The following is a 26,161-nucleotide window of genomic DNA, read 5'->3' on the forward strand; positions in this document are numbered from 1 at the left end:
TTAAATGAGTCTTTATGAGTCTGTAGAAGGGTGAGGAACTTTAAATGAGTCTATGAGTCTGTAGGAGGGTGAGGAACTTTAAATGAGTCTGTAGGAGGGTGAGGAACTTTAAATGAGTCTTTATGAGTCTGTACGAGGGTGAGGAACTTTAATTGAGTCTGTAGAAGGGTGAGGAACTTTAAATGAGTCTGTAGGAGGGTGAGGAACTTTAAATGAGTCTTTATGAGTCTGTAGAAGGGTGAGGAACTTTAAATGAGTCTGTAGGAGGGTGAGGAACTTTAAATGAGTCTTTATGAGTCTGTAGAAGGGTGAGGAACTTTAAATGAGTCTGTAGGAGGGTGAGGCACTTTAAATGAGTCTTTATGAGTCTGTAGGAGGGTGAGGAACTTTAAATGAGTCTTTATGAGTCTGTAGAAGGGTGAGGAACTTTAAATGAGTCTGTAGGAGGGTGAGGAACTTTAAATGAGTCTGTAGGAGGGTGAGGAACTTTAAGTGAGTCTGTAGGAGGGTGAGGAACTTTAAATGAGTCTTTATGAGTCTGTAGGAGGGTGAGGAACTTTAAATGAGTCTGTAGGAGGGTGAGGAATTATGAGTCTTTATGAGTCTGTAGGAGGGTGAGGAACTTTAAATGAGTCTGTAGGAGGGTGAGGAACTTTAAATGAGTCTGTAGGAGGGTGAGGAACTTTAAATGAGTCTTTGAGTCTGTAGGAGGGTGAGGAACTTTAAATGAGTCTGTAGGAGGGTGAGGAACTTTAAATGAGTCTGTAGGAGGGTGAGGAACTTTAAATGAGTCTTTGAGTCTGTGAGGGTGAGGAACTTTAAATGAGTCTGTAGGAGGGTGAGGAACTTTAAATGAGTCTGTAGGAGGGTGAGGAACTTTAAATGAGTCTGTAGGAGGGTGAGGAACTTTAAATGAGTCTTATGAGTCTGTAGAAGGGTGAGGAACTTTAAAAGAGTCTTTATGAGTCTGTAGAAGGGTGAGGAACTTTAAATGAGTCTTTATGAGTCTGTAGAAGGTGAGGAACTTTAAATGAGTCTGTAGGAGGGTGAGGAACTTTAAATGAGTCTTTATGAGTCTGTGGAGGGTGAGGAACTTTAACGAGTCTATGAGTCTGTAGAAGGGTGAGGAACTTTAAATGAGTCTGAGAGGGTGAGGAACTTTAAATGAGTCTGTAGGAGGGTGAGGAACTTTAAATGAGTCTTTGAGTCTGTAGAAGGGTGAGGAACTTTAAATGAGTCTGTGAAGGTGAGACTTTAAATGAGTCTGTAGGAGGGTGAGGAACTTTAAATGAGTCTGTATTGAGTCTGTAGAGGGTGAGGAACTTTAAATGAGTCTGTAGGAGGTGAGGAACTTTAAATGAGTCTGTAGAAGGGTGAGGAACTTTAAATGAGTCTGTAGGAGGGTGAGGAACTTTAAATGAGTCTGTAGGAGGGTGAGGAACTTTAAATGAGTCTGTAGGAGGGTGAGGAACTTTAAATGAGTCTTTATGAGTCTGTAGGAGGGTGAGGAACTTTAAATGAGTCTGTAGAAGGGTGAGGAACTTTAAATGAGTCTTTATGAGTCTGTAGGAGGGTGAGGAACTTTAAATGAGTCTTTATGAGTCTGTAGGAGGGTGAGGAACTTTAAATGAGTCTTATGAGTCTGTAGGAGGGTGAGGAACTTTAAACGAGTCTGTAGAAGGGTGAGGAACTTTAAATGAGTCTTATGAGTCTGTAGAAGGGTGAGGAACTTTAAATGAATCTTTAAATGAGTCTGTAGAAGGGTGAGGAACTTTAAATTAATCTTATGAGTCTGTAGAAGGGTGAGGAACTTTAAATGAGTCTGTAGGAGGGTGAGGAACTTTAAATGAATCTTTATGAGTCTGTAGAAGGGTGAGGAACTTTAAATGAGTCTGTAGGAGGGTGAGGAACTTTAAACGAGTCTGTAGAAGGGTGAGGAACTTTAAATGAGTCTTTAAATGAGTCTGTAGAAGGGTGAGGAACTTTATGAGTCTGTAGAAGGGTGAGGAACTTAACGCTATTTTCTGTTGTTCCAGCTGCTAAAGTGAAAAATATCCGACGAGGAGTGAAAGAAGTTCAGAAGTTCATCAACAAAGGAGAGAAAGGGTGAGTGACGACGCCTTAAAGGGCCACAACATCGTGTACATTTCAGATCACAGATGTAAACAAAGGGTGTGTGTGTTTGTTTTGTGTGTGCGTAGTATCGTGGTGTTGGCAGGTGACACACTGCCCATAGACGTCTACTGCCACCTGCCAATCATGTGCGAGGACAGAAACCTGCCATATGCCTACATCCCCTCCAAAGTGGTGAGCTGAATGCTGATGGTTTAGTCAGGCTTTTATTTTGAAAATGTAGAACACGTCGGTAAAAACAAGTCTGTAAAACCACGTCTGTAAGAACACACAGAACACGTCTGTAAGAACATGTAGAACACGTCTGTAAGAACACGTAGAACACGTCTGTAAGAACACGTAGAACACGTCTGTAAGAACACGTAGAACACGTCTGTAAGAACACGTCTGTAAGAACATGTAGAACACGCTGTAAGAACGCGAACACGTCTGTAAGAACAGGAACGCCTGTGAACACGCCTGTAAGAACGCCACAACACGCCTGTAAGACCAGAACACGTCTGTAAGAACACGCAGAACACGTCTGTAAGAACACGTATAACACGCTGTAAGAACACGTACAACACGTCTGTAAGAACACGTAGAACACGTCTGTTAGAACACGTCTGTAAGAACACACAGAACACGTCTGTAAGAACATGCATAACACGTCTGTAAGAACACGTCTGTAAGAACACGTAGAACACGTCTGTAAGAACGCGCAGAACACGTCTGTAAGAACGAGTAGAACACGTCTGTAAGAACGCCTAGAACACGTCTGTAAGAACGCTTAGAACACGTCTGTAAGAACGCGAAACACGCTGTAAGAACCCAGAACACGTCTGTAAGAACACATAGAACACGTCTGTAAGAACAGGTAGAACACGCCTGTAAGAACACATAACACGCCTGTAAGAACACGTAGAACACGCCTGTAAGAACACGACAACACGTCTGTAAGAACACATAGAACACGTCTGTAAGAACAATACGGTAAGAACACGTCTGTAAGAACACATAGAACACGTCTGTAAGAACACATAGAACACGTCTGTAAGAACACGTAGAACACGTCTGTAAGAACACATACAACACGTCTGTAAGAACACATAGAACACGTCTGTAAGAACACATAGAACACGTCTGTAAGAAACGCCTGAGAACACGTCTGTAAGAACACATAGAACACGTCTGTAAGAACGCGTAGAACACGTCTGTAAGAACGCGTAGAACACGTCTGTAAGAACGCGTAGAACACGTCTGTAAGAACGCGTAGAACACGTCTGTAAGAACGCGCCTGTAATAGAACACGTCTGTAAGAACACGTCTGTGTCTATTGAACATTGGTCTGCGTTTCGACTCGTTTCATTTTCTTGTTCTCTGTTCAGGATCTGGGTTCGTCGGCAGGGTCCAAGCGGCCGACCTGCGTTATCCTGATCAAACCTCATCAGGATTATCAGGAAGCGTACGACGAGTGTGCGGAGGAGGTGTCCGCCCTGCCCAAACCGCTCTGAGAAGCCTGAGCCAATCGGGAGGCAGCTCCGAGGTCAATGCTGTCAATCCTCTCAATTTTCACCAGAAGCTCCGCCTCCTCTTGATGACGTCGATCAGTTATCTCTTATGCCTCCAGTGTTTGTGCTAAGCTAGGCTAACACATGGCGGGGAACGAGGGGTTTTCATGTGTAAATAGTTTCTGTTGTTTTGTTTGATAAATAAACAGATTTCAGTCACATTTTTCCAGAAACCAATAATAATGTAAATAAATGTTGAGTTTTGAGCAGACGACAGACGGAGGTTCGTCCTGCTCGCTGGACGTCAAACAAAAACACTTTATATTTCACCGTAAAAATCTGCTCCTTTAATTTGATATTTTTACTTTTTCTACGACTTTTTTATTCGTTTTACTTTTTTCTGTTAAGACATCCGATCGGATTGAGCTGATGAAGTTTGATGTTGACATTAAAATAAAGAAGTGACTGTTTCCTCTGAGACGTCTCGTTAGAAGTTCAAACAGCTGCTCAAAACTTTAAAACTGTTTCCTGTTTCTTTCAGATGAAAACAGATTTTCAGTATTTTGATCATTTGTGTGTCTGAACCAAATGTTTGTTTCATTTGATCTGTTCTGGTTCCACGTTGTAATTTAGGGACTAAAGAAGTTTGTCTGACATGCGTCCTGTCGTCATCACCTACGTGGGCGGAGTCAACCTATACTTGACTGATTGGTTTGTAGATGGCGTCTGATTTGGGGAGTTTTAGTTGGTTAATTTGGTTGATGCTGTTATATACAGATGAAAATGTTAATTGGTATAACTGGAACAGACTGATCAGATTTTGTGTTATTGTGAATCTGCAAAGTAAATAAAGTTATTAAATGTGAAGTAAAAAGAACATTTCTCTTGAGTAAATGTTCTTGGTCACTGACCTGGAGCAGAATGATATGAACAACTGGGCGGAGCTTCAGACAGATCAGTGAGTTGTTTTTATTCTTGGTTTTAAATCTTAAATTGAATCCAGGTGATTCTGTCAGTGCTGCTGTTCATTTCATCCACACGAGGGCAGCACTGACCCACTCATTCTGTTCTGACTGACCACATGGTGGCAGCACAGAGTGAACACATGAAGCTAAATAAAACAGTTGGTGGTCGTGTCATAAAGAGTAAAAGTATTCCATTACAAGTTAAAGAGCTGCTGCAGTGTTACCTGAAATTAACAGTTTTATTCATTTTAAACTGTCAGTGATTACTGTATTTTTATATATATATATTAATGTAACAAATAAACATATTTACTGTTAAAAATCATCTACAGTTTTTCATCTGTAGTTTTATTTAAATATAGATTTAAAGCTTCTGTCCTTTTTTTCTGAACGTTTCAGGTGATAACATTTTCTGACCAGGAAGTATCACGTGTCCAAATCACACCGAAAGTGATGGTTTGATGTCTCGATAATAAATCCACAATGATCTGGTCTGAAAGTCTTAAAACAAATAAAAGTGTTTATGAACTGTGGGAGCAGGTGTAGGGAGGTTAAACAGGAATCCCCCACCCCCCACCCGAGGACATAACAGGAAGAAACCAGAGGATTCTCTAACAGTTTTCTACGGATTGTAGATTCTTCCTCCTCCTTCGTACAGTCGACCTGTTCAGACTCGTCGTCTTCGTCCGTCTCCTCAGTGACGATTAAACTCCTGTCAACACCGAGCCCGAGGCAACGCAAACTTTCCACTGACGCAAACCTGGAGCTGCAGAAAAGATCCAGAACGATGGAGGCTTCAGAGAATCTCAAGGTTTCTCTGGATGCTTTTGGGAGTTTTAGAGTTCCTGAGGGGAAAGAGATTCTTTTGTAGGTTTCAGGACTTGGCCTCCACGTGAGTTCCAGGTTCTTTGAGGGGCCTCAGAATCTCTTTTCTCTGGTTTAAGGATTACACGATGGGTTTACATGATCAAACTGTCAGTGAATCATAGGTTTTTGTTGTTGGCTGCTAGCGTTAGCCTTGTCAATGTGGCTACCACCACCATCCTGGATAGTGTCCAGCTCCGTAATGTGAAGCTAAATCATCTGGATGCCCCCTGGTGGCTGGCTGCAGTACAGGTCATAAATCTTGTCACCTCTATGTTAGCAGATGAAACATAAGTAAGTGATTCGATGATGTAAAATCAGTCTGGCTCATGATTGACAGCTGAGACTGTGTATGGGCGGGACCTCAATACCACGGCTCCACTTCACGATCACTACTGCACAGATTCTGACTGTAAATGACGGCATCACCACAAGATGGCAGCGTTTGTATCTGAGTTGTTTTTGCTTCATATCAGGCGGGTTTGTGTCGTCTCTATCTACAGTTTCTGTTCTGAAGCCAGAAAGTGGCTCCTAGTGTGAAGTAGAAACCCTGATCTCAGTGAAACTTCTAATTAGTCGTAAGGTTCTGAAATCATGGTTAAGTTCCGTTCCTGTTCCGATAACTGTGGTCACCGGGAGGACTGATCCTCGCTCTGTATCAAGAGGCTCGCTTCACCTGCCTGAGCATCTCGTTCACACGTTATTATGTCGTGGTCACGTAATATATTTTTACCAAATGCCACCAGGGGGCGCTGTAACTTACACACTGACAGAATCCCAGATGTTTCACCAGCTGTTCTTCCTGCATTTAGCAGCTGTACCTGATGTTCTTTTATTCTGGATCATGTGTTTCTTCTCTGATTTTTATTATATAACAGTTTGATCCTCGTTGTGAAATATGAGGCTCTGCTGTCAGTCAAACTGTCCATGTCTGTGATTGGTCATATGCAGTAAACCCCGCCCCTTTTGTGTACGCGCTCAGATCTTAATGAGGAGATAACTAGCGTTGTGTGACCGCTTAGCCTGACGGTTAGCTTAAGTTCAGCTGGATCTGGGAAAGATTTCCTGGATATGTTGAACTCTTCGTAGTTCGGGCTCGGTCTCAGCTGTTAGCAAAGACAACAGCGTCAGTCACACTTTGATTGTACATGTTGTTCTGCTCTGGTAATTGAGGCTGATGCTATAGTCATGTGACAGGAGCCTGACGAATCAGAGAAGGCTACCTCGCGACAGAAAAGACCCAATCAGCAGATTAGTTGAGTTTTCAAACTAAAACATGACTTTCATAAACGTCTCTGTTTGAGCGGCTCTAAAACTCTGGAGTCGCGTGAACGTCAGATGTATCCGCAGCAGAGTTGATGCGTTTTCAAATGAAACGTTGTTCTGTGGATTTCTGATCCACAGGTTTGTTTCAGGTAAGTCCAGGGGTCCTTGGGGGGGGATGTACGTGAGGTGGCATGAGGGGTGAGTGAAGGGTCCGAGGACACCTGGCAGATGTGCTGTAGTCTCACGTGAGACACAGGACGCTGAACTGGATCAGATGGTTTCACTTTAACGGACGAGACGGGAAACATACGGGTCGTCTTCTTAAAACTGTCAGAATACCAGCACCGCTCACCTCTAACACACACACACACACACAGACACATACACACACACACAGTTCACACAGGCAGACAGACAATCACATACACACACACACACACTCACTCAAAAACACACACACATGTATGATGATATGCAAATTTGAGGCCACCAGCCGTCGGCCTGGCAGTTAGTGGGTCGACCACCCCCCACACACACACACACACACACACACACACACACACACACACACACACACACACTGCCAGCAGCTCTGCCAGCTGCTGACGTGCCCGTGAGCAAGACGCCCCGGAGCGATGGCGTCTGACACGTCTCAGTCTCAGAGGATTCAATTTGTGTTTATATTCAGCTTCACCTCAGTCATGTGACCTGTGTCTTTGTGTGCGTGTTCATGTGTCTGCATCACTGAGGTTTAATCACTAAACACATTTATTATTGATTAGAACCTGAAACTTTATTCAATTAGAACCTCATCTAAGAACAAACAGATCCGTTATATCTACAAATCTGTAGTTTCAAGGTAACAAGGTTGACACCTGGTGGAAAGATACGATATCAGTCAAGAAAGAACTCAGGCTTTTTATTGTTTCACTCTCTGCAGCGTTCAGCACAGAACACGAACGTCCCTGTCACACACAACCTGAGTGACAGGTTCTCAGACTGAAGAGTGACAGGTTCTCAGGGGAGAGAGAGAACTGCACTGATGCCACAACTGCAGCCTGAACTATGAGCGTCTGTATGGACGGTAACAACTTTATGGACGATAGCACGAGCGAGCACACTGGAGAAAGTTGTGCACACAGCTGCACAATGCAGCAACACTTATTATGAGATCCAGGATTGTTTGAGGTTTTTCTTTAACTTTGTTCGATAGAACGTGTTTAACATTTTTCATGATTTCTCAGAGATGCAGGTTGTTCAAATGTGGGGAAACCTGCTTAAAACCCATGATGGACTCTTTTCCTATTGTCAGCAGAGGAGTTTCTCTTTGTGTCCTTCCTCTCTCAACACGCTGTCTTACAAGAGACGAAGAACGAAATCGCTGTTTCCCGTCTTTCCTAACATGTAAAACACAATATGTACACAAACGTTCATCGCTGATTTCTCTGGCCAACGCCCCCTGGAAATTAGGTCTTTGTCATGTTTCCATCAGTGCTGATAACAACCTGCTGCAGAGTCATGTGACCCGGGGGTGAATGGTGACAGAGTCACATGTTAGAGGGGTTTTGATTCTTCATTCAGTTTAAAGAACTGAGATATGTGAGATTTTATCCAAAATGTGGATCCAGTGAATATAAATATTTTCATGATTGTTTGTGGGAGTTTTGCTGAGTGAAACAGGTTTAAACTGATAGAAATGAACTGTTGCATCCAGTGGCGGGATGATGAGGATGGTGTGGGGCCCCTGGGGGCTCCTGGGGGCCCCCTGGGGGCTCCTGGGGGCTCCTGGGGGCCCCTGGGGGCTCCTGGGGGCTCCTGGGGGCCCCTGGGGCCCTATGGACTGTGCAGGCTCCGTCACTGGTAATCATTTTTCTAATGAAACGTCTCTTTTGTCACATGAGGTGATCAGAGCCCCAGAAACTGTTGTGTTGTTATGAAACTGAATGAAGGTGGAAAAGTTCTTATAGGGGCGGACTGACTGGTACGAGACATGCTGAGACAGGACAGGACACACACACACACACACACACACACACACACACACACACACACACACACACACACACACACACACACACACACACACACACACACACACACTGACGTTATGACAGTTGTGCTGGTTACTATAGTAAAACTAATAACAAAGTGATGCACCTGTACAACGTGTTGATGACAAGTTAAAACTGTTTGATTTTTATCAAAGAAACCTTCTGAAGCTTCACGTGAAATGATCAGTTTATTAGGAACACCAACTACAACTGTAATAAATGATTTTCAGCAGCTGTTCAGATTATTTTGTTCATTCTATTCAAGTGTTTCTAATAAACTGAGCTGAGAAAAGTTCTCATTCCACAGAAGAACATAACATGTTTCCATAGCAACACAGATGCTGTTTATTTCACACACTTATATTATAGTCAATACAAACAGATGAATGATGCGACAGCTCCCCAATGATCGCCCCCTGGTGGCTGGCTGCAGTAAAGATCATAAACCCCTCCTCCATGTTAGCAGATGGGACATGAACCAAACAAAAAAATCAAAGTACACATTAAATAAATGTTTGTAAAGATGTTTCTGTCGTTTCAGGTCGTTCTCATCTCACTGATGTTTGTTCAAGTGTTTCTGATCAGTTTGGTTTGAATCAGTTATTTGATGATATAAAAACAGGCTGAGACGTCATGATTGACAGCTGAGACTGACTCCTGATTGGTCCACACACACACACACACACACACACACACACACACACACACACACAAACTCTAACACGCGCACACACTCCTCAGTATTTCTGTTTATTGTGAAAATACAGACCAGTTTCAACTGCATGCAATGACAGACACTCTGTGTGTGTGCGTGTGTGTGTGTGTGTGTGTGTGTGTGTGTGTGTGTGTGTGTGTGTGTGTGTGTGTGTGTGTGTGTGTGTGTGTGTGTGTGTGTGTGTGTGTGTGTGTGTGTGTGTGTGTGTGTGTGTCCTGGGGGCGGAGCTGTCTGACTACGTGTGGAGTGTAAACAAATGGCACACTTACATTAGACCGTCGTGAGACAGATTAGTTTGACCCCATGTGTCATTAATCACACACACACTCCTCATGTTGTGTAGTAAACAGTGTGAGTCTGTCAGACGTCTCTCAGGTGTATTGATCAGCTGATGGTATCAGTCGCTCAGAGTGTGCTGTTTGTTTACAGTCATATACACATCAATGGACGACATGATGGCTAAACACACACACACACACATGCAGGGTGTGAGGCGTCAGTCAGATAACCTGCCATCACTCAGGTTTAGGTTCTGACCTGGAGTCTGAAATTCATCATATTCGTTAAACACGTCTCAGAGACAACGACACGCTGAGTCGTGTTTTCTGTTGCAATGATGCTAAAAGTACGAAAATCTAAGTTCATCATGTGACCTTTTCGTGACAATTTAACACAAAGAAACACGTCGTAAATGTCATCAATTCAAAAACAGTTTTTATTATTGTTGTGTCTATTGAGAGGAAGTCAACTCATGTGATGATGAGAGTGATTTATTTATTATGACATGTTGTTTGTTTCATTCAATCATTTATTATCTCATCTATTTATATTTTTAATGTGTTTACCTGCAGCCGTCGTTCGACATAATGTTTTTATGTTGAACGTTGTGTTGAATAATTTTTTTAATGAGCTGTAAACTTTGTATGAGGACGAATGACAATGAACTTTATTTGAATTAAACTTTATTAAATTACAACGTTTTTTTTACAGTGCATTCATTACTTTCATTCTTTTTTTCTTATTTTATTCATTTTTAATTCTCTATTTAATTTATTTAAAAACTGTCCTTTTTGTATTATATCATGTTTTGGGGTTATTTGTCAAAATATTCTGATGTTTTCTTATAATTCTTTATATACTTTTAAAATTCTTTACTGAAAGTCACGTGTCGACGCTGAGCAGCGACACTCTCCCACAATGCACTGGGAGCTTATTTAGCTTTTATGTGTGAACTTTTTGTCTTTTAATGATTTTACAGCTCCATCTTGGTCGTGTACAGTTGCCATGGTTACTCGGTAGATATTATCACGACATGTGATCCAGTAAAAAGCTCCAGTAAAGAGGAAGTGGACGTTAAACTGAAAACTTTTTCTTCATTTGTTTCTTCAAGTAAAATCAGTAAATTACAGATTATTTTGAATTTTTTCATCATTTCAACAAAAAGTTTGTTGAAGTAAAAAAACTAATGATAAATTCACTTAGAGACAAAATAAAATACTTATTTTTTGTAAAAGTGTTATTTATGTCACAATGTTATTCTAAACATTTCTATATGTTGATCAGAGACTGAAAACTAATAACTGATGAACGAATAATTAAACATTTGCATGAAGCTCGTTCCCACAGTCACTTCACAGAAATCTGCTGAGTCACTCGTTCTAATCTGGGTCATCATCTCTGTCGCCGACAGACAGGGATCACGTGACTCAGCACATGTTTGTGTGTTTATAGGTGCTGACGTCATCATAGTGCAGCAGCTCGGCGTCATGGGAACGAACATGTAAAACATTCGAAAAACATTTCAAGTTTCTTGTCATTGTAAAAATGAAATAACAGGATTAGGTTGTTCCCTTCAAAATAAAACGTCAGTCGAGCTCATAAATTATGTTTTATTTAATTGTTTAACTTTAAACTAAAACTAAATGATTCATTGTTGAAGTCAGAATCGTCTTCTCTGTAATTATTGTTGTTTTATTTTTCTGTTTTCTGAGTTGTACTTAAATTTATTTGACTATTTATTTAAATATCTTAATTAAATAACCTTTTTCAGCACGTATGAGGAAAAAAAATACACGATTCGATTTCAAAAATTATTTTATTTTATTCCAAACACAATCATATTTACACTTTTTATAAGTCCCCACGTTTTTTTGGCACAAATTAAATATTAGAAAAGATAATTAGAAACATTCAGACACATTTTACAGTGTAAACACATGAGAGTCGAGGGGCAGAGCATTAGTGAAGCCTCCAGAGAACAGATGCTCACATGGGGGCCCCTGGAGCTGCTGGGGCCCCTGGAGCTGCTGGGGCCCCTGGAGCTGCTGGGGCCCCTGGAGCTGCTGGGGCCCCTGGAACTCTGGCACAGGACACGCCGCCGTCTGCAGGTTGACGTAGAGCGGCGGGGCGCCATCCAGTGGATCAACGAGGGGGGAGGAGAAGTGTGAGGGGATGAACTGGAAGAGAGGAGGAGGAGGGGGAGAGTGATGGAGGGGGAGAAGAGGGAAGGAGAGGGGGCGTCGTCCCACTGAGGAACCACGGCAGCGTAACCCTGAGGAAGGGGAGGGGGGGGGGAGCCGTGGTCTGGGACCTGCGTGTGAGGAGGGGGTAGAGGGGTGAGTCCTGGAGGTGACACAGGAAGTTGTCGAGGCCGGAGGCGACATCAGAGAGAGAAGGGAGGTCAGGGCTCAGCTCCGAGGAAGAGGAGGAGGAGGAGGAGGAAGAGAGGAGGAGGAAGAGGAGGAAGAGGAGGAAGAGGAGGGTTCCTTCTTCTCAGACGTCTCATTTTCCATCTTCCTCTTCCTCTTCCGGCGGAAGTTTCCGTTGTCAAACATTTTCTCACAGTTTGGGTCCAGAGTCCAATAGTTTCCTTTACCTGCAGAGAAGAAGAAGAGGAGGAGGATGAAGAGAAGCAGCAGATGTTTCTAATTCACTCAGATCAGAATGTTTCTGATGGATCAGACGAGACTTTAACGTCAGACATTGATTTTAAATCAGTGAACTGGTTTTTCTCACCTGGCTCGTTCTCGTCTCGTGGAATCTTCCGGAAGCAGTCGTTGAGCGACAGGTTGTGGCGGATGGAGTTCTGCCAGCCGGCCTTGTTGCGGCTGTAGAAGGGGAAGTTGTCGGAGACGAACTGGTAGATCTGGCTGAGGGTCAGCCGCTGCTCCGGGGCGCTCTGGATCGCCAAGGCAATGAGGGCAGAGTAGGAATAGGGTGGGCGGACCAGGCGCAGGACGTCGTCCGGGGAGGAGAGGGAGAGCCAGGGGTTGATGGAGGACATGGGCCGATAGAGGCTGTAGAGGTGGGGGAGGAAGCTTGCAAAAGCTGGGGAGAGTCCTAGAGGGGCTGTGGCCCCCGGGAGGGGCCCCGTGTGGGGGCTGCTGAAGCTGTGGCTATGGCTGTTACATGCTGGGAGCCATGGTGACTCTGGAGGAGGGGGGGGGCTGTACAGGCTGAAGTCAAGGGGGTCGATGCCCAGAGAAGGGGGCTCCTGCTGGGGAAAGGATGATCCAAACAGGGGGAGACAGACCAAGTTCCGGGACGAAGGACGACATGACGGACACTTCTTCTTCTTCTTCTTCTTCTTCTTCTTCTTCTTCTTCTCTGTAAAGCTGCACCAACGTCCGTCCAACAACTGTGTTTGTAAAAGATACACACTCACAGACACACACACAGACACACAGCTGCTGTGGTCCTCCTGCACCTGTCCTGCTGCTGCTCATCTGGGACTCTTATACTCTGATGCCCCGCCCACAGACGAGCTGATTGGCCAACTGGGCTGTTTCAACACACATATTCAAGCATATATGTGTGTGTGTGTGTGTGTGTGTGTGTGTGTGTGTGGGTGGGTGGGTGTGTGTGTGTGTGTGTGGGGGGATGTGTGGTGGGGGTTGATTTGAATAAGAGCAGGTTGAATTCCTCCCTCAGGCAGATCAGAGCCTGAGGATTTCACACACACACACACACACACACACACACACACACACACACACACACACACACACACACACACACACACACACAGTTTGTTATATGTGTGACTGATGTTGCAGTGTCCCGTCTGAAGACAGCGCCCTCTACAGACTACCTATCATTTATTGTACAAACATCATTGTGATTATAAAAAACTTCGTCTTCTACGTGTACGGCTCCTCTTCTTCATCCTGAGATCTTTGAGTTCTTCCAGTTTCACGTCACGTGTTAGAAACCTCATCAACACGTCCACTCGCTCAAACTGAAGTTTCCTGCTGTAAAAAGGTTCCATAAAATGTCCAGAGACAGTGACTCAGACATTTGTTCTCACATACTGAACCTCCAGAACACGTCCAGAACATCAGGAACACGTCAGGAACACGTGAGGAACATGATCTGAAAACAACTTAACCCTGATCCTCAACCCGAACCCCCAAGTTTTCTCTTTGTCTTCATTCAGATCAGACGTTGATGTTTTTTAAAAGCTGCTGATTCAGACAGAAACATCAGCTGCTGTTTGAGGCGTCGCCCACAACCTATTGTCTTCAACCCCCCACACACACACACACACACACACACACACACACACACAGTCAGCATGTCTACAGTCAGTGCTGATCAAACAGTAAACACTCTCATGTCGATGCTTCTGTGTTTCTGAAGCTGCTTCAGATAATCTCCTGAGTCATTTAATAAAACCTCTGGACAACGTCCCTATGAGCCGATGAGAGAAAGCAGCAGGAGATTCTCCTGAGAAAGAGTCAGTGGACACGTCCGTCTCCGTCCACGTTCTAAAACTCATCGCTGTTGCTATGGTTACGCCTGGTGGAGTTTTCCAGCCTCTAAATCAGAGACTTGTGGAAACTGGTCTCGTTTTAGTTTGAAAACCTTCAAACTAAACCTTCAAGAAAAGAAATCCCTGCTCCGACTCTTCACCATCACTGCTCCTCCTTCAGAGGAGTTTCTGTTACTAAGCAACCAACTGCAGAGGAGACCATCTACTTCCTGTTTACATCACATGACCCGTGGATGTGAATTAGTTTGTCCGCTTGTCGTTAAGGTTTCATGAGTCGACCTCTGACATTAACCCAAGTCCGCTCTTTACTCTGAAAACCCTCAGAGACAAACAGCCTTCCTTCCTATCTGTTCACTGTGTGTGTGTGTGTGTGTGTGTGTGTGTGTGTGTGTGTGTGTGTGTGTGTGTGTGTGTGTGATGACAGTTGGCAGTGGCAGCAGTAATCTCCGGCCCGCGGTGCCTTCACAGGCGTCACAGACAAAACAACAGTCTGAACGGTAACTGAAGACTGGGATTATACTGTGTGTGTGTGTGTGTGTGTGTGTGTGTGTGTGTGTGTGTACTTGTACTCATATCTTTGTGAGAACATTTTGGTTGGTCCTCACTTTTTCAAAGGCTTGTTTGAATGACTTGGTTTTAGGGTTAGAATTAGGTTTAGGTATTACGTCAATGAGTGTCCTCACTAAGATAGACGTGTCCACTGATAGAGTTCACTTCAACAGTTTGGTTGATAAAAATCGATTTTTATAATCAGCCATGAAATTATAACCATCCGAGGTCGACTCACCACAAGCAGTGAGACGAATGTTAAATTCTCCTGTTGATGCAAAGGTTTGTACAGATAACGTGACCACAGACACAAACATGTATAAAACACACAGTTAACACATTTTAGTCACTTTGGTGATTAAAGGACAATGTTTTGAGTTTATTGAAGACAAACCAGTTGACACATTCACGTCAATGACAAAAATAAAGATGGATGACATGACAGCTCAGAAAAGGGAAGCCAAAGCATCTTTTTTGCCCCCTGGTGGCTGGCTGTAGTACAGTCATAAACCCTTCTCCTCCATGTTAGCAGATAGGACATGGACAAAACTAAAGAATCAAGGTAGAAGTGAAAAAAAAGTTTGTCAAAGATGTTTCTGTCATTTCAGGTCGTTCTTCTCTCACTGAAGTTTGTTCAAGTGTTTCTGATCAGTTTGGTTTGAATCAGTTATTTGATGATATAAAAACAGGGGAGACGTGATGATTGACAGCTGAGACTGACTCCTGATTCACTGAGAGGGTGTGTGGGCGGGACCTTGATACCACGGCTCCACCCCACGATCACTGCTGCACAGACTCTGACTGTAAATAACATTATCACCACAAGATGGCAGCGTTCGTATGTGAGATATTTTGGCCTTATTTTTGGGGAAAGTAGAGACGTGTTGTCATCTTTATTTAAAGTCATTAATTAGTAAATTAACAGTAAATTGAAAAATGAATCTGAAGTGAGAACATGGACAGAATTGCGTGGCTTCATATTTAAACAAAACAACGTGGAATAACTGAAGTGAATTTCGAATCATGATTTAAATTGTAGAACATTTCTGACAGGAAGTTTCAAAATAAAACTACACTGTGGTTTCTCAATAATCAGAATGAAAACAAAAAACTGTTGTTATTTACTCACTGTCACGAAAATAATGAAAAATCTTCATTCTACTTCTGAAATTTACAACAACGACAGTTAGGTCTGACGTGGACATTGATCCTGATCCTGTTTGCTGGTTAGTCCGACCCGGTCAGGACCCGGTCAGGACCCGGTCAGGACCCGGTCAGGACCTGGTCAGGACCCGGTCAGGACCCGGTCTGTCCTGTCAGGTAGCCGCCGGCCGGGTCCGACAGGAGGCACTGGTTCTGTTGACCGGCGCTTCGGTCCTTGGCGTTGATGAGGAGCAGAGGAGACTGAGAGTAATGAGCGATGATTTCTCTCACTGATGGAAAAGACTGGACACACACACACACACACACACACACACACACACACACACACACACACACACACACACACACACACACACACACACACACACACACACACACACACACACACACACACACACACACACACACAGATTATTTCTCTGTTTAAACCAGAGCTGATTGTTTTCAGATGCAGTTTGTCTAACGCCCACTGTGTCTAAACCACGGATGTTGACATCCACACCAGCGACCCCCAGTGGTCGGAGGCAGGATGTTTTCAGGAACGCCTTAAAGGGGACATATCATGCAAATTCCACTTGGTTAGTGCTTCTACAGGTTAATGTGGGTATCTGGCTCATGTCTACCAACCCAAACACTCTGGGAAAAAAACACTCGCGCGTTTTGTTATAGTTCCTCTAAGTCAGAAACGTCATGCTTGAGTGACTCGATTGAGCTTCCTGGGTTTTGTGTCGTAACAAGGAACTGGAAGTCTCCCTACATGGTCTTGGCCCAAACTTTCATTTCAATCATTCATCAATCAAATTTTATTTGTATGGCCGATATTCACGAATCACAGTTAGTCTCATAGGGATTAACAAGGTGCTCTGATCTTAACCCTCATCCAGAGTAAAGCTAAACTACCTAGATCAATATTAATCTGGGAGGGTCACATGGGAGGGATCCTCTCCCAGGGCGGACAGGAGTTCACAGATGCTGCTTGTAACCGAACACATCAACAACATTTGGTTTGTGAACACGTTATTTTAAGAAAAGCTCGAGGAAATCCTTTCAAATTAGTTGCAAACCTTCATTTTGACTCATGGATTACCTGATTAGATTCCAGAGGTCAGAGGTCACAGTGATCTCATATGAGTCTGGACAAATAATGTATGTAGACTGAAACTGTGCTGGTTGGTGGAAGGATATGATGGTTCTAGTTTGTCAGATGAATCTCAAACTTTTCTCCATGAACATAACCTCAGTTCTGTGAGTTCTCAGTCGAACGTGTGTCGTCATGTTCACCTCCTGCAATTTGAGTCCGGTCCCCAGCTGGAAGTTCTGGTTGTGCTGTCGAATCTGGATGTTGTAGACTTTGTCCTGGTAGAAGACCATCAGGGTGAAGGGCTGGTTGTCCATCTGCCGGGTGCTGTCCCTCACCAGGTACGCTCCGTCCTCCAGAGACACAGAGGATATGTACTGGTTACAAGCGCTGAACTATAATATGAGGAGTTCTAACTACAGTCACTACAAATATGTTCACCATCAATGTCACAGCAAAAATAATCCTGTTCTATCATTACCAGATTGAATTTAAATTCATGTTTAGGTTATTTTTTTTTAATTTAATTTTATTCTACTTTAATCTGTTACCTTTTGGACTTGTTTCAGACATCCCTCTGCCTGACCTCTGGTCACTTTACCCACGTACCAACGAGGGTCCAGCTCCTGACACACACACACACACACACACACACACACACACACACACACACACACACACACACACACACACACACACACACACACACACACACACACACACACACACACACACACACACACACACACACGAGTGAGATAACTGTTCTGAGACACAAATACAACAGCACCACCTGCTGTTAAGACATCAGAAATACAAAAGCTGATTCAATACTCTATAATGTAATAATAATACTGTGATAAGAACAAGATTTCATTGAGTATATTAAACCAATTCTCTTTTTGAGAAAAACATTCTATTGATCACTATAAGTAGTGATTACTTTTATTAATAACTGAACTGCGTAGCTTCAGTATGAGAGGAAAGGTTACAGCGGGTTTTAATATCACATTGCTCACTTTTCTCTCTCTCTTGTGCTGACTCACGAACAAACACACACACACATATTTACTCTCATACAGTAAATACACATATAACACACATAAATATTGTTAACATGTAGGAATGAAAATTGTCATTTCTTAATTAGTCATTAGGGACATTTGTGAGTGCAGAGTGGTGAGGACATGTCGAGCTGCTGGTTGGTTTTAGGTTCAAGACGAGCAATGGGCCTCACATTTTAACAAACACAAACATGTGTGCGTGTGTGTGTGAGTGTGTGTTGATGTATGTTTAGTTACCTGTGTGTGTGATGGTGGAGGACGAAACGATCCAACGAAGCTGCCTCTTAGTTCGGCTTTGCTGCACACACACACACACACACACACACACACACACACACACACACACACACACACACACACACACACACACACACACACACACACTTAGGATCAGTCTGAATGATTGTGAATGTGTGTGTGTGTGCTCTTGTACAGATGTCTTTGTGAGGACCACTTTGAGTTTAAAACCTACAAAGTGAGGACATTTTGGCCGGTCCTCACTTTCTGACCTTTAATGGACTGTTTGGGATTTAGGACCTGGTTTAGGTTAGGGAACGCATTATGCCAATGAGTGTCCCCACTAAGATATAAGTACAAACATGTGTCTGTGTGTGTGTGTGCGTGTGTGTGTGCGTGTGTGTGTGTGTGTGTGTGTGTGTGTGTGTGTGTGTGTGTGTGTGTGTGTGTGTGTGTGTGTGTGTGTGTGTCTGTTGTCGTACCTGGCTGCAGTTGGTTAGGCAGAGAGCCTGCTGAGTGAACACTAGGGGGCATACTGTGGAGAAGGAAGTTGCAGCTGATTTATGTAGTTTACCATGAGGAGACGTGTTTTCATCTTTACTGAACAAACCACAGAGAACCACATTTCTTTTTTCCTACCTTTCCCCGTGACGTGAGGGGGGAGCAGGAAGTCCAGGGCGGGGGGGCAGACTCTTACTGTGGAGGGGGAAGGTGTTGTGTTTTGGAGCTGGAAGAGAAAAACACAATTTAAAGAATCAAACAAACACTATGTTACTGTTTAACATTGAGGTGAAATGTTCGTTCTACAGAACAGATTTTATTGAAACTTGGTGACAGGATAAAAAATTAAATAATACAAAATATCTCACCTTCATCATGTGTTTGCTGATGAGAGAGAAAAACAAACAAATTTAATTAAAATAAAATCTTAAAATCAATAAAAATTATTGAAATGTGAAGGTGATTACCTGCATAATTATAATATAACACAGTTTACTGTATCTTTCTATAGTGTATTCTCAAATGTCATCATTAAAAACTTACTAATCGGAGTAAAAGTCTCATACACATAATGTTATAACTTACATCTCTTCTTGGATCAAACCTGTTGAACCAAACCACATGAAAATTATATAATTATTAAATAACCTGAATAAACAGTTTTATCATCAAATCAAGAGAAACTGGAAACAAAAGTGATGAACATGAAATTCATAGATGTTTAGACAATGTACTGATGAAGAGTCGTGTACGTTTGAATGACTATTTTAATCTATGATGTTTGATAGAAGACGTGTGATGTCAACCTGTTGGGAGGCGGCCGGGGGGAGGAGTTTGACCTGCTGACAGAGGAGGAGGAGGAGGAGGAGGAGGAGGAGGAGGGGGAGAACGGGATGTTTGGACCAGGGAGGAGGATCCTGGACGTTCGACTGAGGCCTGAACACAAACATGTTCATGTTCACAGGACACATGCAGATTCTTTCAGTTTCTCGTTTAGAACGTAAATTGACATAAACTGCAAAGTTCAACAAAGTAAATTTAAAACCTTTTGAAAATCACACAGAATAATATTTAATAGTGAAGATACCTCCTGACATTGATATCTAATCAAAACTAACAATAATGTTGTGTATTTAATCACTTACTTCCAGGACGGTGGGCTCGGCTGAAAGAAACAGAAATAAAATTAAAACGATAAAAAGTGACAGCTGCGTTCCTCAGGGTTCTGGTCTCAGCCCCTTTTGGTTTTTAGTTTTCTTTGTTTGTTTGGGCTGAATTTAAAATCCTTCAGAGCTGAAAGAAAACTCACCCTCTCTGTTGAGTGAGGTCCTGTGAAGAAGAGAAAACAAAATCAGTTTTCAGATCAATTTCCTCAGTTCAGGTTGTTAAACAATAATTTAAACGATTTTAATTAATTTCCTTTTATTATCATTGGTTGTGTTAAACTGATGTTTTCGCCTGTTTGCTGTCCTGGCTCCTAAATGGTGGAGCGAGCTCCCCAATGACATCAGGACAGAAAGTCTAAACATCTTCCGCCGCAAACTAAGAACACATGTCTTCATAATACAGCTTGGATTAAAAGAAAATAAAGAATAAAGTAGCACTTTGTAGTTTGGCTTTCTTGAAGAAAATGTAGTGACTTGATTCTTGTTGCTCTTGGTTTGTTCCCTCGTGGTTGATGCAGTTATTGTGAGTCGCTTTGGATAAAAGCTTCATCTTAATGAAATGTAATGTAGTGTTGTAAGGATACTAATGACAATAATTAAATAAATGATGATAAAAGTAAAGACATGAAATTTAATTGACTATTTAAAGGTCGGTAACTGGCCAATGGGGACGATACATTCTTTGTTTGTGCATCAGAAAGAAAACTTCAGAGAGTCCCTGAACGCATCCAAAGGCTAAGTTACAAGATTTTTTTTTTTAATTTCATGAAAAAATGTAATACGTATATGATCCTGGTTTCAGTTTTACCTCTGATGGGGGAGAAGTTGTCCCTCGACTCTCTTCCCGGTTTGGAGGCTCGAAAGATCTTCGGAGGCTCCGGAGGAACTGAACACAACAAATCCTCAGCTTTAATCAACCAATGATGAGCTCTGTCAGAGTCACATGACCCAAACGTGGAGTTGAAAACCAACAGATCACATAAATCGAAAATCAATCATCCATTCATCTTGTTTAATTGAAAACTGCTATGACGATTCATCGATCCAAAATAAACAAAAGTTAGTGTGAAAGTAAAGTGACTTTCTGTCAGTGGGGGGCGCCGTGGTGCAGGTTACTCACATTTTCCTGATTGTCGTCCTCCACAGTGGGGGGAGGCGTCTCTTCTAGATGATGACTCTCCCGGCTACAAACACAAACCACGTCAAACGTGAAACATTTCAACATCAGAGCTGAGTTAAAGTGAATCTGAGTCAGACTCACCGTCCGAGGAGACGGAGCAGCGAGCGTAGAGACCGGGGGGCGGGCACATACTGCAGGGGGCGGGCCTTTGGATGACATGTGGTTATCCCTTTTATCTACACACACACACACGCACACACACACACACACACACACACACACACACACAACGTGACGTTGGTTTGTGAGCTTCTGTTCTAAGCTTCGGTTTAACATTGTGTTCAGCGCCATCTTGGTTTTTTTAAACCAGAAGTAACCATATTTGGAGGAGTGGGGGTGGAGCCTGACTGAGCTCAAGGACACTGCACACCCACCTACACCTGCCACCTGCAGCCATTGGACGGTATTAGCTGTCAATCACACTGTGGTATCCACCCCCCAATACATATGGAATCGCCCCCTGGTGGTCATTCCAATGAACAAATGTTTCAGGCTCTTCTGCCTTGGCTTCACTTTCAAGACCCAGAGTCAACATCTGTTTTTATTAACAGTATGATTTAAAATGAATATATGCCCCATACTTTACACCTCTGGGACTTAATGTGAGGTATTGGTTCCCTAAGATGATACATCAGTGGTTTAAAGTGGACAAACTGCTGCAGTGTGTATTTCCACTTCCTGTCTCCTGCCTCTGGAGCTGCAGACCTGCTTCCTGAGCTCCTCCTCTGATTGGCTGACTGCACTTTGAGTGACACGCAACCAGGCCTATCACCGGTCTCATTCTGGTAAACACAGCTGAAAGTCACGTGATGTTTGCAGCTATAGAAAACCAGCCACATGTTCACAGTCGTTACAACCGGATGTTTCTGAACGGAAAGTTACACCGTCCTCATGTCTGTTCACGTTTTAGCAGGACAGTCAGTGTAGGAGTAACGTCCCGAGTTACAGTACGGAGTTTCAATACGGAGTTTCAGTCCTGAGTAATGTAGACTTTACTCCGTAGTGAGCACAGCGACACGTCAGAAGAAATAAAGCGTAACCGCTGGTCTCTAACAGTCACGTTCTCAGGAGGAATGTGCATGGACACATTCTCCTCCTACATCCCTCCACGCTGCAGTGTTTCTTCAGTGCTGTTTGTTGTGGTTAGCCTGTGGTAGCTAACTAGCTGCTAGCTCAGCAACAAGTCTGCTTGGTGTCGTGTTCGGTGTGGAGGGGGGGTGGTACCGGCTGGGTGGGGCTGAGAGACGAGTGCGATCCCGAATGACATCATACGGGGGAGGAAGTACGAAACAAGACGTTTCAATAACACATTTCTTAGAATGAACTGAGTGAAAAATCCGCGGGGTGACTGTTTTCATACTTTGAGGCCCCCTACTGGCCCCTTTACGTCATTACAGATAGTAAAAGCCCAGAAAATGTATTTACATAATATTGGTCCTTTAAATTTTTTCTAAACGTGGTTACCGATGTACTCTCCGTCTCCGATGGGCAGGGTGGGGCACAGCTTGTGAGCCAGGTCCTCTGGTGGTTCGGAGGGAGGAGGCTCGTAGTCATTGGCTCCGTCCGCGTCATCATTTGGAGACTCATAGTCGTCACTGCTGCCGTCCTCGCCGCCGCTGTTCGGACTCTCGTAGTCATCGTCGAACTCTTCATCGTCCTGAAGGAGAAGAAAAACAATCAGATCACGTTCACACATTCGACCACAACGTTTCAGCCATATTGGTTATAAATTACTTTAAAATTGTAGTGAATATTTCTTTGGAAAATGTTTTGCCAATGACAGACTCACAAACTCGTCTTCACCCCAGCCCTGAACTTCAGCAGTGGTCTCTGCGGAGAAAACATCTTTACATTAACACATGTTAACACTGGAGTCAAGATTTAAAGAGTGTCCTCCTCACTCACTGACCTCGTTTGAACTATAAACACATCAGGACCTGAACAGAACTGAAGATCACTTTGTGTTTGTTCAATTCACCCCAGGGTTTATGAGACATAAGTTACATTTTTGTTAACAGAGCCAGAGTCCATTTCATTTATTGTTTTGGTTGTGTGTCGTTTATTTTATTTATGTTTTATATATTTTGAATATTTTTATATTTTTATTCCTAATTCAAATGTCAGACTGAATATTCTCAAGAATGAAGTTCATTGCTCTTTGAAAGGGTGAATTTGCGGGATTCTGCTCTAATATTATTATTATATCAGGTATTATAAAATGGTCAAAAAATTATGACATCTTAATAATTTCTGGGACAATATATTGTTTGGATAGTATATTGTTTTATGTTACAAAAATGTAAATGGCCCTTGATAGAAGCAAGGCTCCCCACCCCTGGTCTAAGGTCACAGTGACCTTTGACCACCAAGATCTAATCAGTTCATCTGTAAGTGAACTTTTATGTCAAATGTGAAAGAATTCCCTTGAGGAGTTTTTAAGATAATGTGTTCACAAAGTAAAAAGAGTTTTGAAAGGTCACCTTGACCTTTAACCTTCAAGCTCAAAGGTGTTGCTAGGTGTCATCAGCACAGACGCAGGAAATTGAGAAGACAAACAAAACCAGAAACTCCTGTTGCTTTAAGACCCCTCCTGATAAAGCTCAGCCTGCTCTGATTGGTCAGCTGGTCCACTCTGTTGTGATTGGTCGGCTGCGTGTAGTAAAACCGTGTTAGCGGGCGGGTCAGACTAGCAGCTAAGCTAGGCTACGTAAATCTACACCTAGCCAAGCTACTGTTCTGTTCCTGGTGTGATCACGCTGTTCTGGACGAGGACCTCATTACCTGGTTCCTTGTATTTGGGCGTCGTCCTGTGACAAACAGAGAGAAACAGATGAGTCATCAGCAGGTTGAGCTGCAGCAGCTTCAGACGTGTGAAGAGTCAACGTACTTTTTAGAGAATAAACCTCTTCTCTCCTCCTTCCTGCTGATTTCACTGCTGATCTTTGAGATCATCCTGAGGAGACACACACTCGTCACACACACTCTTCACACACTCGTCACACACACTCTTCACACACTCTTCACACACACTCTTCACACACACTCTTCACACACTCTTCACACACACTCTTCACACACTCTTCACACACACTCTTCACACACACTCGTCACACACTCGTCAGGTCAGTACTTACGGAGCGTGGAGTTTAGGAAACTTCTGCAGGTCGTTACTGCTCAGATTCTACAAACAACATGTTTTATCACATGTCAGGAAGTTTGAGACAAGTCAACATCAGCACTGACTCCTCTCCTTCTTCTCTACCTCCTCCTCTCCTCTCCTTCTCTCCTTCTTCTCTACCTCCTCCTCTCCTCTCCTTCTTCTCTACCTCCTCCTCTCCTCTCCTTCTCTCCTTCTTCTCTACCTCCTCCTCTCTCTCTCCTTCTTCTCTACCTCCTCCTCTCCTCTCCTCTCCTTCTTCTCTACCTCCTCCTCTCCTCTCCTTCTTCTCTACCTGTCCTCTCCTCTCCTCTCCTCTCCTCTCCTTCTTCTCTACCTCCTCCTCTCCTCTCCTTCTTCTCTACCTGCTCCTCCCTCTCCTCTCCTCTCCTCTCCTCTCCTTCTTCTCTACCTGCTCCTCTCCTCTCCTCTCCTCTCCTCCTTCTCTACCTGCTCCTCCTCTTCCTCCCTCTCTGAAGTGGTCGGTGTGTGTTTTTTTGTGAACTCACCACAAACCTGGAGCCGTTGATTGAATTCTTCATCACAGTTTTGTCACATCCAGACAGATTCATCTGAAGAAACACAAACATGTAAATCTTCACCCACTCATCTGTCTCCTCTTCCTCCTGTTACACATCCTCCTTTCCTTTCCTTACTGCCTCACTCCCCCTCCCTTTTCTGAGAAACTGCTCGGTGTTTGTGTCTTTGTTGTCGTAGTTTGTCTCTTTGTTGGTGTAGTTTGTGTCTTGTTGTCGTAGTTTGTCTCTTTGTTGTCGTAGTTTGTGTCTTGTTGTCGTAGTTTGTCTCTTTATTGTCGTAGTTTGTGTCTTTGTTGTTGTCTCATGAACAGTCTCTTCAGGTTGTGGACACTAAAAAACAATCGATCAATCAGCTTCTGTGTCTGAGGAGCAGGCTGAGGCCCCGCCCCTAACGTTAAACTGACAGGTGGAGGTTAAAGGTGACGACATGTCGTAGTTTAATGTTGAATACGAAGTCATGTGACTGCAGAGAGAGAGAGAGAGAGAGAGAGAGAGAGAGTGTGTGCGGAGGTCTCTCACCCTCTTCATGAAGTCTGCCAGCTGCTGTGGGCTCCACCCCATCACCTCCGACCTGGACGGGACTCTGTCTGAGCTCATCCTGCGTCCTCCTGTCGTCCCCTGAAAGACGTGTCTTCTGTCTCAGCCTCCGTCTCTTACAGGGTTGATCTTCCTGCTTGTGCACAGACGACCTCGATCTTCTTCTTCCTGTGAAACCAAACGACTCACTGAAGATAAACGAACGTCTGACTGAGTTTTACTTCCTCCCGTCACCTCATCACTTTCTGACTCGAGTCTCTAAACAAGAAACCAGAGGAAAGAAAAGAGACGAGTTAACCTTGAACCAAAATGGCTTCCTTCTTTCTTTCTCTCCCTCCTGTCTTCTGTCTTTCTCTTTCTTCTCGTCTCTTGGAGGAAGTGAGTGTGCAGGGGGGGGGGGTCTGACCACAGAGCGGAACAGAAGCTCGAGCTGACTCTGGATCAGTGACGAGCTCAGACTCTGAGACTCAAACTGCAAAGTGAAAAACATTAAACTGGACTTTTCTTTTCCTCCATTTTCACATTAACGACATTTTAAACTTTTCATATCGCACAAGAAGTGAAGTGTGGGATCATGGGAGCTGATTAGGATTCAGTGCTGATGGTTCAAGTTAAAAATCGGTTTCACTGACACTGTTCAGCTGACATGCTAGCTTAGCTTAGCATAAAGACTGAACAGGGGAAACTGTTCGGCTGTGTCCAACAGGAAATGATTGACATGTTCGATTTGTGTG

At 43.4% G+C, this 26,161-nt stretch overlaps 3 protein-coding genes across 3 annotated transcripts in view; 1 reads left to right on the forward strand and 2 right to left on the reverse strand.

Moving 5' to 3' along the window:
- Positions 1 to 4,497, forward strand: part of nhp2 (NHP2 ribonucleoprotein homolog (yeast)) — a 5,401-nt gene extending 904 nt beyond the window's left edge. The window contains exons 2-4 of the mRNA XM_047343673.1: positions 2,037 to 2,106; positions 2,202 to 2,307; positions 3,501 to 4,497. Of these exons, the coding sequence (XP_047199629.1) occupies positions 2,037 to 2,106; positions 2,202 to 2,307; positions 3,501 to 3,626 (302 nt within the window). The 3' untranslated portion in view covers positions 3,627 to 4,497. The remainder of the gene's footprint in view (positions 1 to 2,036; positions 2,107 to 2,201; positions 2,308 to 3,500) is intronic.
- A 7,428-nt stretch (positions 4,498 to 11,925) lies between these two features.
- foxi3a (forkhead box I3a) lies at positions 11,926 to 13,178 on the reverse strand. The gene is made up of 2 exons (XM_047343607.1): positions 12,500 to 13,178; positions 11,926 to 12,359 (listed from the first exon to the last, which is right to left on the reverse strand). Exons 1-2 carry the CDS (start codon positions 12,765 to 12,767, stop codon positions 12,172 to 12,174), a joined length of 456 nt encoding a protein of 151 aa, XP_047199563.1. The 5' UTR covers positions 12,768 to 13,178; the 3' UTR covers positions 11,926 to 12,171.
- A 2,340-nt stretch (positions 13,179 to 15,518) lies between these two features.
- lcp2a (lymphocyte cytosolic protein 2a) lies at positions 15,519 to 25,541 on the reverse strand. The gene is given in 23 exon segments (XM_047343586.1): positions 15,519 to 16,250; positions 17,250 to 17,399; positions 17,598 to 17,672; positions 18,348 to 18,415; positions 18,830 to 18,882; positions 18,987 to 19,074; positions 19,217 to 19,232; positions 19,434 to 19,452; positions 19,655 to 19,703; positions 19,706 to 19,714; positions 19,717 to 19,784; positions 19,994 to 20,013; positions 20,158 to 20,177; positions 20,823 to 20,900; positions 21,135 to 21,198; positions 21,276 to 21,370; positions 22,659 to 22,851; positions 22,984 to 23,024; positions 23,976 to 24,001; positions 24,082 to 24,147; positions 24,329 to 24,375; positions 24,861 to 24,923; positions 25,410 to 25,541. Coding segments are annotated over 23 exon segments (1,536 nt in total). The 5' UTR covers positions 25,488 to 25,541; the 3' UTR covers positions 15,519 to 16,100.
- Between the last annotated feature and the right edge of the window lie 620 nt (positions 25,542 to 26,161).

This window comes from Hippoglossus stenolepis, chromosome 15, assembly GCF_022539355.2.
Source record: "Hippoglossus stenolepis isolate QCI-W04-F060 chromosome 15, HSTE1.2, whole genome shotgun sequence".
Classification (NCBI taxonomy): domain Eukaryota; kingdom Metazoa; phylum Chordata; class Actinopteri; order Pleuronectiformes; family Pleuronectidae; genus Hippoglossus; species Hippoglossus stenolepis.